This window comes from Lotus japonicus, chromosome 1 (genome assembly GCF_012489685.1).
Source record: "Lotus japonicus ecotype B-129 chromosome 1, LjGifu_v1.2".
Taxonomy (NCBI): Eukaryota; Viridiplantae; Streptophyta; class Magnoliopsida; order Fabales; family Fabaceae; genus Lotus; species Lotus japonicus.
Genome location: NC_080041.1, coordinates 31,123,790 through 31,139,891, shown reverse-complemented (window position 1 = coordinate 31,139,891; position 16,102 = coordinate 31,123,790). Strand labels below are relative to the sequence as shown.

Genomic DNA, 16,102 nt, shown 5'->3' with positions numbered 1-16,102 from the left:
AGCCTCTGCATAGGATCTTTGACCGTTCCCTACCTTAGAGCCTTGTGAGAGGATCTTTAGAGAAGGGTTTGGGTTTCGTATCATTCCTCCCACATCGATTTTTCGGTCCCTCCCTGGATCCATCAAGGTATCAGCTGCCTTCTTAACGTACTTCGGAGGATTCACATATAGTATCGTGCTTCCTATGAATATCTGATCAAGTCTACGACCAAATGAAGCAAGGTCTTGTACATCAAAGAATCTGACAAAGCCAAATTTCTTCCCGTTTTTATCCCTTTTTGACGGAATAAACACCTCTTGTACTGCCCCCCAGTGAGAGAAGACCTCCCACATATTCTTGGCCATGAAATTTTCAGAGAAGTTCATGAAGAAGAAAGAAGTAATATCCCTAGAATCTGCCTCTCGCTTGCTATTCGCAGTCCTCATCCTTCCTCCCTTAACCCTCACCCAGCCCCCATCGCAATCCCCCCCCCCTCTCTCTCTTCCTCTCTGTAACACCCCAATTCTAAACGGTATATGTATTGCAAATATCAGAGTGATAAAAATTCTAACACTCATGGGGCATTACATAATCACTTAAAACATTATCATAATGCTCCTGTAACAGATACATAGCACATAAACTTTGAGATGAACTCATAAATAAACTTAAATGCTCTTGTGACAGTTAATTAGTCTTTGAACTAGTTCACTTTGACAAATAGTTATGCAGCGAATCCAGTGTCTTTAAAACTTAAAGAAAACATAGTATCTTGCCCACAACTTAAAACAGAAACAACTTCTCAAATAACAACTTAATTCAAATTATAACAGAAGGAAAACAAGCGTCCATTTCCCCCCCGAGTGCTACGTATCAGAGCAAGGACTCCAACTCGAAATAAAGGCTATAGACTACTCCTCCTGATTACCTGCACGTTACCAACAAGGGTAACATTCAAACAGAAGGGGTGAGATATCGAGTATCATAAATATAAGAATGGCAATAAATATGCTAGATTAATGCCACACCACTTCTTTTTATATTCATATAGCTCAGTTACTAAAACAGTCACAAATAACGTCATCGACTCGGATACAATTCGAACACAACAATGACTATGCATATGTATGTGGTACCAACAAGGCTTCAGCCCTCATCACTAATTGCCAATTATTGGAGGCACAAGGCATAAGCCTTCATCACAAATCGCCAATACAGGCCATCACAGAGTATGCAGATGCTATGCGACTCAAAAGGACGTATACATCTCATAATCATCACTTCAACATGAGGCATTGCGCCTATATCACTACATCACTAACATCGCTTAAAACAACACAATTCAGCACACATGCATTTTTATCAACTATACAATTACCCTGACATCTTAGGCAATTTTGGCACCAAATCAATGAAACAACTCACTTAAGCATGCAATCATGGAAGAAGCTATCACATATGGTAAATAAATTATGGATTTCATGCTAAAGGTGTTCAGCCACATGCATCATCCTCATAGCTAATACATGGCACATAAAGACATTAACTTTCATACAACATGTAAGCTAAATCTAATTATATTTCCAAAACAATCATAATTTCCGTAATCTGGAAAAACAGCAGGAACACCAGCCACTAAAAGCGGTCTCCTGAATTCGTTACTGAACCAAAAATCATGTATTTTATATGCCTAGAAAGCTAACTTAAAGTCCTACAATTTCTTAGTTGATCACATCCTCATTTGAGCACTCTAACTGGGCGAAAACAGGTCTCGAAGTGTACTGTCCAGCCCAGGAAATTTTGGACAGCAGCACAGCATCATCAAATCCGTGCATAAATCATATAGCAGTTCAGGAATTACGCTCACAGCAGAAACATATTTCAGTAGAGATAACCTACAGGATTCGTTACTTGTTCAAAAATTACAAATGACCTCAATTTGAAAAGCTAACAGAAAACTCTACCTCTTTCTAGTTCATCAAAGAATTTTCTGGGCACATTAACAAGGTGAAAAATCACGTTGAAGTTCACTGGCAGAGATAGCAGATACAGAGCGCAGAAAAACATGGTTTACTAAACTGAACTTACAGACCTCGTCTCTCAACCAAAAATTATGTACCATATCATTCCAGAAAGCTCTTTCAAAGGCCTACACTTTCTCAGTTCAACGCAACATTATTCGAGCACTCTAAACAGGCTCTAAAAGGCTTCGAAAGTCACGGTTCATACCAGGAAAATGACCAGTCCGTTTTATGTTCCAAAATAAGTGATTAAAGTTGTTTCTCATCAAACAAGACACAAAACCTAACAAGCATGCTACCTAACAGTCCTTATGTGCGTGATCATAAAGAAAATCAAAAGGGAACCTCAACCCAAAACTCCTAGCATACTATGGTTCTGCCCTCACCCCGTTCAATCACACAAAAGAAAATCCCAAAATCAATGGATTTCAAATCAGATTTCCAGAACATCATTAACAGAAACAATTCTACATCTCCCAAATCCCTAATATCATTCACCATAATTCCATTAGAAACTCAAAATCCCACCCTTACCTTTGGATTGAGTGCAGCTCCCCGTTCCCGATCGAATTCTCCGAAGCCGATCCGCTCTCCCTCTCTTCCTGCTACTTCACGCACAGCCTTCTTCTTTTTTTTTTCTCCTTCTTTCACGCGTCATCTTCTTTCTTATTTTTTTTTTCTTTAGCTGCTTCCCTATCCTTATTAAACCATCTAAACCTAATTCCTCAAGGGCTGAACTAAAAATCCTAAAATCTCTCCTAGTCCTTGTCTCTATTTTTAATCCTAACTTTCACCCCTAGCTCTCTTCCATTTCATAAAACACACCCAGCATCACAAAAAAAATATTTTATTTCATTAAAGTATTATTATATCACCTATTAAACCACCATACAATATAATCTTAATTAAAATAAAATACCAACATTATTTTAATTAAAAACGGGGTGTTACACTCTCACTCTCTCTAACATCTCTTATTTGAAATTTAAATAAGTATTCAGCCTTTATTTTTTAAAAAAATAACTGAAATAATAATTTAATAAAAGGTATATCTCTCTCCTTCTATAAATAAAACTCAATATCTTTAAATAAACCAGATTTTTCCCAATTAAATCAAAACAATTCAAAAAGAGATCTTTCCTTATCTCTTTCTCTTCAAAATTCGGCCATCACTACCTTGGCCTCCAAGAAACACACAAATCACCTTTTTTTGAGGTCCATAACCCCACAAAATAATTACTTTCAAGCACCCAAACATTATTATTTCAAAATAATAAAAATTCACATATATCATGCAACTTTCACACGCATAATCAATCAAATAAACCTATTCTGCACTGAAATTCCACACTTATTATTTATTTCAAATAAATAATATAATAATAAAATTAGGGTCTTACAATCACGTTTTAGATAGATGAGGGACCTTGACCGCACGTTTTAAACACAGAGGGTGTAGACCGCACATTTGTGAAACATCAGGGACCCAAACTGGAATTAAGCCTAAATTTTATGAGAGGTGAGTGCCATTTACTCATTATTTAGTGAAAAAGAACTATGTTTTTTTGTAAAGCAAAAAAAAATTAATGGTAATGTCCCGTTAATTTTTTTTTTACACATGCATCCAATGATATGTTGCCAAATCAGCAAATGAGCTTTTAATATAATTAAAATAAAAAGTAACATAAATAGGAATTCACTTATTGGACGTATGTGTAAAAATGTTTTACACCATTAAACTCAAAAAATATTATATAAATAATTAGATAATTTTTTAAAAAATCCGAATTATTGTTCTTAACCTTAGAAAGAGAAACTTTAAAAACAAAATGAAAAATTAAGTTTAAAAAGTACTGCACTAAAACTTATTCAAACACCCAATGATTGCCGATGGCGGCACTTAAAAGTGGCTGTTTGAACTCCTGGATCGAGAGTTCAAGGAGCCGCACCGAAAAACATTTGACTTTTACCATATTCAGATTAAAATTGCGAGAAAAATTTTACACATCAAAAACTTATTAAGCTCACTATATAAAACATGGAAACTTTATTATAAATTCATAAGAAATTCTTAGTAAATTGATCAGCTACGTCCATTCACAACTTGGTACAATCAGTGGGCTTAAAGGAGACAACTTTGTTCTGAAGGTCATAGCCAACCAACAAGTTTTGTTGTGCCAAGTTCCCAAAGATGGCATCAGATTGAGAAGGGACAAATGCGAAGCATCCAACACCATCAGCAACTTGAACAAAACTGTTGAGAGCAGTCAAAGTGACATCTCCATCCTTAAAATGTGCAGTGATAGTAGGAATATCCAATTGTTTTGATGAAATTTGGTAACAAAGGCTCAGTTGTTGACTTGGATCATCAACACGCTCTTCTTTCATCGCATTCACCAACGCTGATTCCAAATTGGAGTAAACATCATCTGGCAATAGAGTCAGTGTTGTGCCCGAGTCAATTATGATATTTCCCTCTTGACCAGATTCAGAGCTTCTAAATTCTATTCTCTTATCTCCCACACTAATTGCTTCCAAGGTTAGGTAGTAAAAGACATCAACAACACCTTGGAAAATGGGAGTTGAGACAGTTCCTTCCCCAGAAACAATAGCAGCGTCCCCAAAATTGAGTTTGCTCGAGCTGTTAGACGCTGAAAACATTGGCACCAAACAATAGGAGAATTTCCCGTCAATTGAAGAATCGATTTGAGTTATAAGAGATATAGATCCACCTCCAAGACCAACTATGCCCGAGCTTCGACCCTGAAACGACACAGTATTGCTATGTCCACATCCAATCACAGTTTTTGGAAATGTGATGGGAGAGCCACTTGTGGACTCCAAAGTGAGAGTTTCAACGCTAAGATCTCCTTGTGATCTTGACCTATCACCATAATTGATAATGTACTGACAAGTTTGCCCATTAGAGCAAGAGGCAGAACGGATAGAATCGCATTTAGAAGAGCAAGGAATGGTTCTATAAGTTTTGGATTTTGATGGATCAAAAATAGGAGTGGTTTGTTTGTAACATGTTTCACAAGGTAGGCATTGCAACCAAACAATATCACTACCAGTATCAACAATACCATAAAGCTTGAAAGGCGGGGTTCCAACTGAATAACTCATGAGATACTCACCTCTATCTGGGACTACAGTTGATTCTGTTGTGTCTGTTGGGACAACATTCCCAACATAGGCTTTGTTGAAACGATTGGCACCATTGATGGAACGATGCACTGCACTGGCAACTCTTTGGAATGGAGTTTTAGAGGGGTTATAGAATGGAGATTTTAAAGAGTCACGGTGGATGAGTTCTACACTAAAGCCATTGTTTAGAGATTGAGTGAGAGAAATGGCACAATAGAGGCAAAGGGAAAAAATTGCAAAAATAAAACGAGTAGCCATTTTTGCTATACCAAGAATGCACTGGTTTGAACTTCCCATTGGCATTTCTTTTATAAGACTCATAAATATTCACATGATCATGGACAATTTAAAATATTGATGTGTAGCGCACACATGACTTTGTTTTAAATGTCACCTTATTTTCAATATAATACATTAAATACTAATTCACATGAGATTACCAAATTTGATGTGTTTTCTGCTAAGTCAATAAATTTGATCACATAATTACTAAAATAAGTATATATTTAAGAAGGAAATGGGGGAAAGATAAAAAAAAATTCATTTTATCTAATATAATAAAAATATATTGATCTCTATATATGTATTGTGTATAAATACCCTTGTCACGCTATTTGGATGATAATCTTCTCTACCTGTATAAATTTAACATCGAGTGAACCATATCAACTATCCTCTCATCAGGTTGCAGATTAAAGCATTGGGCCCTATAATTATTTACTTTGTTCAAACAATAAGTCAAGGACTATGGATGGTAAAAAAGATGGACCCTCTCACTATCAACAGCAGGATCTAGAATCAATATTTTGTGGTGAGTATGGCTAAGAACAAAATAATGTACTAAAGTAGTACAACTTATGTTGAAGAGTCTATATTTTTTGTAAGCAAGCATCGATCTAAGATCTCATATAATTGAAAAATTAAAAATCCTTATTGATTTGTTGTTTAATTGTGTATGAATGTTAATTAGATATTCTTTTTTTTTTTGGTTAATTAGATATTCTTGTTCGAGCAACCCAATATCAAGATTCCAGTTTTATGGCTCTTCATAAGCGAAATGACTCGGGGACGACGAACCAGCATTTAAAACAAAGAGTGGTAGGAATCATGAAGCGATCTCTTCCCCCACACACCAAAATCTCTGAAGAAGCTAAGGAGGCAATGGTGAAATGTGTGAGAAACTTCATAACCACCATCTATAGCCAAGAAGAGAAAAACAGTGTTAATGTTTCTCTGGAGGGTTTGCTATGTGCAATAGAGAAAATGAACTTGAATAAGCACGTTCATAATCTTGTTACTTTCTACAGACGTTTTAAAGGGGTTCCACCACACCACCATGGGAGTACTTCAAATGCGGATGCTGGAGCCTCAAGCTGCGACAATGATAACATCGGCGAGTTTGATCCTTTGTCTTTCCTCAATCTCGATCAATATCCAGATGATTGAGATGGTGGTAGCAAAATCAAGAATTTGGGGAATTCTCTTCTATGAACATTGAATAAGTTTAAATATTTAATGGTCTACCTATATAACCAATTTAATAAAATAATTATAGATCATTATAGAATTTTTTTGGGTAGATTGGAAATGTAAAAACAAACAGCTAATTATATTATAGAATAAACTAAAGCTTTTGATATCTATCCAAGAAATAAATATCAATATTTGTCTCTTGATTATGGGTCTCAGAACGTGTGTTACTTCTATTCATATTGAAATTTGTTGATTTGAGTATTCTATTAAGTTTCATGATAAATTTATGAGACAATTCTTGTTTATTTAGCTATTTTTTAATATTGTTGATAAAATAAGATGCAAGATCGGCCTCAACCACTTCCAATCTTTTTTTAGAAAGGGTCGTAGAGCAGAAGGAAAGTTGTGATGTGACAATATGGCTAAGATTGGCCCTAAAGCTCGAAGTAGGCTCGAAGAACCCTTTTCACAGGAAGAAATATGGGCAACAGTTCAGTCTTGTGATGAGAAAAGAGTCTCGATCCCGATTGCGTCAACCTCTTCTTCTTTAAGGAATTTTGGGGACCGATCAAAGAAGATATTTTTAAGGTGTTTAAGGAGTTTCATGAACACGAAAAATTAGTGAAAGGACTCAATGCAGCCTTTATCGTTGTGATTCCTAAATCTGAAAATCCGAACTCTGTTTTAGACTATCGGCCAATCAGCTTAATCAAAAGCGTCTACAAATTGAACGCTAAGGTGTTGGTTGCCCATCTTCAAAGTGTCATGCATGCTATCATAACAGCTAATCAATTTGTTTCCATGCAAGGGAGACAGATTGCGGATAGCATCCTCATTGCCAATGAAGTTGTAGATGCCATGAGGAAGCATAGAGAGGGTGGTTTGGGGCTGAAGTTGGACTTTGCAAAGACATATGATAATATAGACTAGACCTTCTTGTTGGATTTGCTGAGAGAAATGGGCTTTGGGATTAGATGGGTACAATGGATGGAAGGGTGTGTGTCCAGGACATCCCTAACAGTCTCCGACTGATTTCTTCAAAATAGAGAAAGGGTTGCGTCACGGGGACCCATTATCCCCTTAGCTTTACAACTTGTGTTTCAATGGCCTCTATGCATTTTAAACAAACTCTGAGACATTGACAATCCTTGTGGCCTTCAAATTGGAGATGGGACCTTCCTAGATCACCTACAGTTTGCTGATGACCTCATGATAATATGCAAAAATCAAGTCTCTTAGGTTCAAAATATTGGGGCGGTATTAGAAACATTTTTAGTCATTTTAGATCTAAAAGTGAATTACTCAAAATCCCAACTGCTATGTTGTAATGTGCATCATGACGAGGTTAGTAGGGTGGTAGAGTTACTGGATGTGAGTTTGAGATCCTTACCAATAACATGTATTGGTGCTTCTCTGGGAGATACTCTGAAGAGAAAAAGCTTATGGGAGCCGGGCGGTAATATGAAAAATGAGAGCGGGGCTATGGAATTTTAAGTTCTTATCATTAAGTCGTTGCTTAGTCATGTTGAAAGCAGTCATGAGTGGGGTCCCTATTTATCATATGGCGGTGTTTCTTGCACCTGTTAGTGTGGTTTGGGACATGGATGAAGGTGCGAAAAACACTAGAAAGGGGGGGTTTGAATAGAGTTTTTGAATAAATGGTAAACTTTTCAAGCTTTTCAAAACTCAAAGATAAGAACTAGGTGCTGAAGGATAAGAAGTAAAGCACGCAGGTATTTTATCCTGGTTCACTTGAGATAAAAGCTCAAGCTAATCCAGTCCACCTGTGAAAGTGATTTCTTCCTTCTTCTGATGAAGGCAATCCACTAAAATCAATGAGTGTTACAACTGCACTTTGCAACCTGCTAAGTGACTAACAATACACTGATTTTCTCACTAGTATCCTCTTAAGAAGCTGATCTACCGATCCTCTTAAGACTAGCTAAATACTGAATCAACCTTGATTCAGTCCTCTCAAGATCCGACCAACCTTGGTCTCTTGATGAACTTTACAATATGATGTAAAAGGTTTCGGGTTTACAATAAGTGCTTCTAACAAGCGAATAGTAAACTCAGATGTTTAAGAACAGTGAAGAAATAATGCTAAGAGAATGGTTCGTATGTGTTGAATATTTTCAGCAAAGTTTCTTAGCTTCTTTCTTCTTTCTTCAGCCTTTATATACTCCAAGACTTGTGATGTAGTCGTTGCTAGGGTTTTATCCGTTGGAGTGGCAATTCTGTCATATCAGACTGCTAGGCTGTACAAGGTAGGTGGCGGACAGACTGAGATTTGTACGACGTTGTACTGTGATAGCGACCTGTCCTTTCACCAGATGACTTGTGATCAATGAGCTTCAGATGAACGTTGGTGAAGCTTCTGATCATCGTCAGATTGAAGCTTGGATTCTTCTGACCTTGCAACTTCTGCTTCTGAACACGTTCCTCAGAACTTCTGATCGTCAGAGCTAGAATAGCTTGGGTCTTCAGAACCAACTTCTTGCAGGTCTTCAGAACTTGAGTCTTCTGCTTCTGGACCGTTCCACTGGAACATCTGGTCTTCAGAACTTCTGACTTGAGTTCTTCAGATCTTCTTGAGAGCTTCCATCTTCAGAGCTTCTGAAGTATTTGTCACTGTTCAGAACGAACATGGTAGGTTAATGAGCTCTCTTTTTAGTAACCCTAGGTTCTTCTTCTTCTGAACGAATAGGCTTGGGTCAGATTCAGAACCTGTTTGTCACAACTTAAAAAGACAAACGTTAGGGTACCACAATTGTTCATCATCACAAACCTTAATTGTAATCATCAAAACATAGAGATGCAACCACTGATCAAACCTTGATCTTACAATCTCCCCCTTTTTGATGATGACAAAACAAGTATTTTGATGAACAATTTTTACACAATAAACTGAATACACAGGAAAGAAAATATCAGAGATTAAACTTATCCTTGTGTAACGGTTTGCAATGCTCTTTCTGAATCTGGGTTAACACCTGATTCTGAGCTAGGGTCTCCCCCTGACTCCCCCTGAATCTATGACTTGATGAATTGGTGAATAGTCTAGATTCGGAGTCTGGTTCTGTGATCAGATTTTACGCTTGAAGAGATGTATACTCATCAGAAGTGATGGTTCAGAACTTAGCGTATATCACATAATAACATAGAGTCTTGTCTAGATATAATTGGAATAAGGCGTCAGAAGCAAGATTAGTTCAAAATGTATTCCTTATCTGAGACGCTTGACAATATCTATGTGCTATAAGTATTGATACTTGTTCTCCTCTACTGTTTTTATATAATATAAAAGTTTATCAAAACCATTTTATGTACTCCCCCTTTTTGTCATAATCAAAAAGAGTGAAAAAACAAAACCAACAATAACAATAACAGGAAATGATGCAAATAAGATATGTTATTATTACTGAACTGAGAAGAAGTACAAAGGATCGAGAGGAACGAAGAAGACTAATCCTAGATAAATACGAAAGCTCGAGAATTCTTCATAGAGAGAAGTTGAAGGTAGAGGGGACGAATGTCCTGATCAATTGAGGCTAACTGAGTAGCCAGTTCTTCCTTCAAGGCAACATACTCCTGGACAGCCTCTTGATCCGCTTCATCGTGATCTTCTTCATATTCCAGAAGCATGCAAATGCCCTGGAGCTGATTTTCAACGTCCTTCCGGCGAGTGGTCAGACGGAGGAGGTCATTCAGAACTTCTTGAAGGTTCTGAAGACAGTGAGTCTGATGAGAAGTGAGCCAGCATTTCAGAAGAGACTCAATTTTCTCAAGAGCGTGAGAGATCTGAGAAGAAGATAGATTGACACTCCATGGAAAGACTTGGTCGAATACCAGAGTCTTGAGTTCAGATATCAAAGTGACAGTAGTCATTTTGATTTGGAAGAGAGGAGAATATATATGAATGGAGGAGAATGGGATTGAATTGTGAGGGAGAAGATGAACGCAGTGAATATAAAGAAGAAAAGTAACAGAAAAACATGCATAAAACTTATCAATCATAAAAGCATGTGAGTTACTAAATGGGCGGTGCATTGAATCAGAGAATGAAAAATTAACATAGTCAACATGAAATAAATTCAGTCATAATGAATAAATGCATGCATGATAGATGTGGGGAATTCATGGCTTGGAAGATGAGGGAAGGTTGTCCATTAAATACTTCATGATTGCTTCCATTTTGCTTGAGGACTCTTGAATTTGCTTGCTTTGCTCATTCTGAACACGTCCTTGTTGCTCAACCATCTGAAATAACCTCTGCTGATCATCTTGAATCCTGTCAATCCGGGCACCAAGAATGGAAACTTCTGGAGCTGGAGCAGAAGTAGGAACTTCTGGTGCTTGTGTAGGAGTAGAAGCTGCAGTTTCTGAAGACATGACAGTATCAACTTGAGTTGGCCCTTGCTTCTTCCAGAATGACTATACCATCAGAGCTTTCTTCTTCAACCTCTGCTGAAAGCATCACAGCATCTTCTGAGGTACATTCAGAGACCACACATGGTCGTTCAGCCATGGCTCTTCTCAAGGGTTCACAAACCCTGTGCAGCACTCTCTGCTTTTGCTCATAGGCCCTCTCAGATGCATCATGAACTCTTAGTCGTTTCTCCCTGCTAAGTTGCTTCTGAAGTTCATGAACTTTGCCTTCTGACCATCTCTCAAAGGCAGACCATAGACCATCAACAAGAGAGGCATCAAACTGATTATCAGTTACCTGATACAGCCATTTCAGTCTTCTGGTGGCCTCTTCAGAAAACTCCTGAATGAGTTGAGTAAGATTCTGAGGATGGAAGGAGGTGGCCAGGGTCAGAACAGGCTGAGGAGTTCTGGCAGCATTGGAGCTTGAAGCATTTGATTCATCCATGTGCTCTGAAGGAGTGGAATCAATCTCGTGGTCCTTCTCTACGCCTGAGTGATCTGATTCATCCATGTGCTCAGCTTCAGAGATAGTATCTGGCATTTGCCTTGAGGTGACAGTCTTCTCAGGTGAAGTGAAACTCAGATCCTGTGAGTTGACTGCTGAGTAGTTGGACGAAGACACATAGGAGGTCTCAGCAGCATCTGGAAGCTGATCTTCAAAGTTGGAAGCAATTTGTTGAAGAGGCTTCACATTGAAAGGTGGTACAAGGATCTGAACATCATCATCCTCTTTCTCTGTTTCAGCAGGGATCTCACCAGTTTGGGTTATGAGGAAGGTGTGTGAAGTGGATGCAGGCTTGGGAGAGAACTGTTGAACCAAGGTTCTCAGAGTAGCCTCACTTTGAACAATACCTTGAACGAAGGAATTGAAGGGAGGTACTGGTTCAGTTGGGATGGATGTGGAAGAGGTGTAAATTGGAATGGAAGGGATGATTGTGGTAGCTGTTTGGATGGTTGATTTAGGAGCTTGAGGTTCAGCTTGTGTTGGAGTTTGTGTTTCAGGTTGAGGTTCAGGTTGAGTAGGTTCTGTTTGGTTTGAGGTAGGCAGAGAGGTAGATATAGGCAGGGGTTGTTCAGGAATAACTACTAAAGCAGAATCAGAGTTAATGCTTTCAGTAATTACCTTATTGGGACTTCTGATGGATGTGGTTGTGGTGAGTTTTGCAGCCCTTGCTGGATCAGAAGTTCTTTTAGATCTCCTTTCACGTTGTGCTTCTGAAGCAGGTTCAGATGCTTGCTCTACAACTGCCTCTTTCTGCTGAAGGGGACCCCTCAGAGGAAGCTTCCTTCTCTTCACTAAGGGAACAGCATCAGAATCAGTGGATTCTTCAGCGTCTGAAGCTTCCCTTATAACCTGAATCACATTCTGGATGATCTCATGGTCATCCTGCTCATCTTCCTCTTCCTCAAAAGCAACTTTTCTTCTCTTAGCCACAGGAATATCATCATCTTCAGTTTCCTCGCTTGAGGAATCTTCCCATGTGTCTTCTGAGCTTTCAAATCAGACACTTGTCGTGGTTGAGCTGAGGTTTTCTTCGGAGGCCTTTCAGGAGAGAGTTCCCTGATGATCACAGTCTTGGATGCAGCTTTCATCTTTGCAGGTTCCTCTATCAGAATCCCTTTGCCCTTAGGATCTGATGGCTTGCTGCTTGTTGCTCTCCTTGATTTCCTTGTTGCCAACTTAGGAGGACTTTCAGGAAGTGTGTTGACAAATTCTGCAAGAGTGATAGGATCTCCTTGTCTTCTGAGCATCCGCACATACTCCAGAATACATGCTGGATTGTCCTTCTTGGACCAAATAGGAAAATCATCAATGGGGTAGTTCCTCTGACGAACCTCATCAGAAGTGTCTTCTCTGGGAGCAACTTGAACTTTCTCAATGATTTGCATTTTCTTCAACTTTGTGCCATTGAGAGCATCGCCAATAGACATGGCCAGATCTTCGTGAAGTCCAAGGTCTGATAGAGTCTTGACAAGCTTATTCTGGACGAAGATATCTGACAGCAGCCTTCCATACGGAATGTAAGATATGAACCTCTTGTTCTCAGAACCAGTTGTGGTCCTTGATTTCTCAACACATTCCTTCAGATAATTGAAGAGCAGGAATGGCAGGCATATAGGCTCACCAATTGAAATGTAGTACATGATTACCTTTTGAGTTGCATTCAGGTAATCAGTTCCTCCAGTTCTGGGGTGAATGCAGTGCATGAAGATCTTCTGCCAAATCTTCATCTGAGACTTCAAGTCTTTAATGTTATACTTGGTTTTCTCGTAAGACCAGTTGTCATAAAGCTCCTTGTTGACCACTGTCCTCATCCCAGCAACATTTGCCTCAACATTTTTAATCATTTTTCCTTGTTGGAACTCCATACCTAGCAGCTTTGCAATGGATTCTTCAGAGATCACAATTTTCTTGTCCAGCACATGAGAGACGACGTAGTAGTCGTTGCAGACTGCGTTCTTCCAGAACTCGACAACCAACTTGTGATAGATCGGACCACAGAGCCTGTTGAAGTAGCCAGACCACCCTTGCAAGTTGGCTTGGTCCCTAATGTCAAACCCATGTTGAGCCAGATTATCAAAATCAACTCTTGCTTCACAGCACACATTCAGTTCTTCTACTTTCTTAGCACAGGTGACTACATTTGGTGCATTCAGAATCTTCTGTGCTTCTTCGAATCTTTGATTCTCTTGATCTTCGGCAGTTTGTTTGGAAGAATCAGAAACATTTACCTTGGGTTTCCTCGATTTGCCCATGATTCTCAGAGAATGAGGTTTAGGGTTCAGAGAGAAAGGGGAAATGTTGGAGGGAGGAGTATGAATGAATGCAATGCACACGGATAGTTTCAAAACCGTAAGTGTAAGTGAGTGGGGGGTCGTGTGTGACAGTGCATATAGTGGGTTTAATGGTAATCGTTGACAGTTTTAAGAAATTAAAGGCAAAATCAACGGTTATAAAATAGATAGTCTGAAAATAGCATAGTAGAGGAGAGTAGACATCATCATTATAGCAGATATACTACACGACTCAAGGAACTATGTCACAAACGAAGTGACACGTGTATTGTTGCCTACCACAGAAGTTTAATCGGTGGGTTAAGTGTTTCTGATCGAGTAACTTCTGAAGAAGTAGCATCTGATGACTTCAGAGGTACCATGGTCAGAAGTTCTGAAGAAAACCTTACTCTGGACAAAAATTCATGTTCAGGTTTTCAAGAATAAATAAAAACCTATCTTCTGCTAAGGGCTTAGTAAAAATATATGTCCACTGATGGTCAGTATCAACATACTCTAATGATAGAGTGCCCTTCTGAACATGATCACGAATATAATGATACTTTACCTATATATGCTTTGCTCTTGAGTGTAGAATGGGATTCTTGCTAAGTGAGATAGCAGCTGTGTTGTCACAGTAGATGGGAACCTTCTTCATAGACAAGCCATAGTCTTCTAGATGATTCTTCATCCATATGGTTTGTGTACAGCAAGTGGCAGCTGAGACATATTCTGCTTCTGCAGTTGATAGAGAAATTGTGTTCTGTCTCTTGCTTGACCATGTGACAAGATTAGATCCAAGGAAATGGCAGCTTCTAGAGGTGCTTTTCCTTTCCACTCTATCTCCAGCAAAGTCAGCATCACAAAAACCTGAAAGTGTATACTCTGATGTTTTTCTATACATCAAGCCAAGGTTAGTGGTTCCTTTCAGATATTTGAGGATCCTCTTAACAGCAGTTAAGTGAGTCTCTCTAGGATCTGATTGGAATCTAGCACAGAGATGCACACTAAACAATATATCAGGTCTAGATGCAGTTAAGTAAAGAAGAGAGCCTATCATTCCACGATATAGCTTCTGACAAACCTTAGAGGAAACTTCCTCTTTCTCAAGAATGCATGTTGGATGCATTGGAGTCTTTGAGATGTTGCAGTCACTCATGTTGAACTTCTTCAGAAGTTCCAGGGTGTACTTCTTCTGATGGATATAGGTGACTCCTGGTCGTTGATCTATTTGAATTTCCAGGAAGTATTTAAGTTCTCCCATCATGCTCATTTCAAATTCAGCCTGCATTAACTTTGCCCCTTACAAACTCATTCTGTAGAAGAAAGGAGCTGAGCCTTTCGTACCACGCTCTGGGAGCTTGTTTCAATCCATAGAGTGACTTCTTGAGCTTGTAGACATGCTCTGGGTGTTTGTCATCTTCAAAACCTTGAGGTTGCTTGACATACACTTCTTCTGAAATGTAGCCATTGAGGAAGGCACTTTTGACGTCCATCTGATGGAGAATGATGTTGTGATTTACTGAGAAGGAAATCAGTAGCCTTATAGCTTCAAGCCTTGCTACAGGTGCAAAGGTCTCAGTGTAATCAATTCCCTCTTGTTGACTGTAGCCTTGAGCCACCAGTCTTGCCTTGTTTCTTGCTACTTCTCCTTTTTCGTTCAGTTTGTTTCTGAATACCCACTTGGTTCCTATGACATGGAAACCCTTGGGTTTAGGCATTAAGGTCCACACATCATTCTTGGTGAACTGATCTAGCTCTTCTTGCATTGCTTGAATCCAGCCTTTGTCTTCAAGAGCTTTATCAACTGATTTTGGCTCAATGAGAGACACAAGTCCCTTCAGACTCAGAAGAGTCTCTTCTGAAGGTTTGAGCATAGACCTGGTTCTGACGGGAGCATCTTTGTTGCCAATGATCAGTTCTTCTGGATGAGAAGCAACTATTTTTTTCCTCTTCTGAAGTTGATCAGAAGTTGTTGGAACATCTTCAGATGCTTCTGCCTCTGGAGCATCATCCTCTGGGCTTTTCGTTGGTTGATTTGCTTCTGAACAATCAATGCTTAAATCTGCAAATCTTTCAAACAGCTTTGACTTTTCTGAGCCAAGCTTATCATCAAATCTAATCTGGATAGATTCCTCAACAGTTTGATGAATAATATTATAAATTCTAAAACTTTTAGATCTTTCAGAATAACCAAGAAAATAACACTTTAAAGCTTTAGAATCGAATTTACCCAATTGCTCCTTAGTGTTGAGCATGAAGCAAGTACTTCCGA

General features: G+C 38.8%; 1 protein-coding gene and 1 long non-coding RNA gene across 2 annotated transcripts; both read right to left on the bottom strand.

The window, feature by feature from the left end:
- Nucleotides 1-543: 543 nt before the first annotated feature.
- On the bottom strand, nt 544-2,899 carry LOC130731785 (uncharacterized). Its single transcript, XR_009016823.1, has 2 exons — nt 2,536-2,899; nt 544-908 (listed from the first exon to the last, which is right to left on the bottom strand). It is a non-coding gene; the product is annotated as an uncharacterized LOC130731785 (long non-coding RNA).
- Nucleotides 2,900-4,098: 1,199 nt separating this feature from the next.
- LOC130732670 (aspartic proteinase CDR1-like) lies at nt 4,099-5,445 on the bottom strand. Its single transcript, XM_057584676.1, has one exon. The coding sequence runs from the start codon at nt 5,443-5,445 to the stop codon at nt 4,099-4,101; it is 1,347 nt and encodes a 448-aa protein (XP_057440659.1).
- Nucleotides 5,446-16,102: the final 10,657 nt, after the last annotated feature.

Excerpts from the sequence above, each read along its gene's own strand:
- LOC130732670 (XM_057584676.1), bottom strand. The coding sequence starts at position 5,445 with ATGGGAAGTTCAAACCAGTGCATTCTTGGTATAGCAAAAATGGCTACT.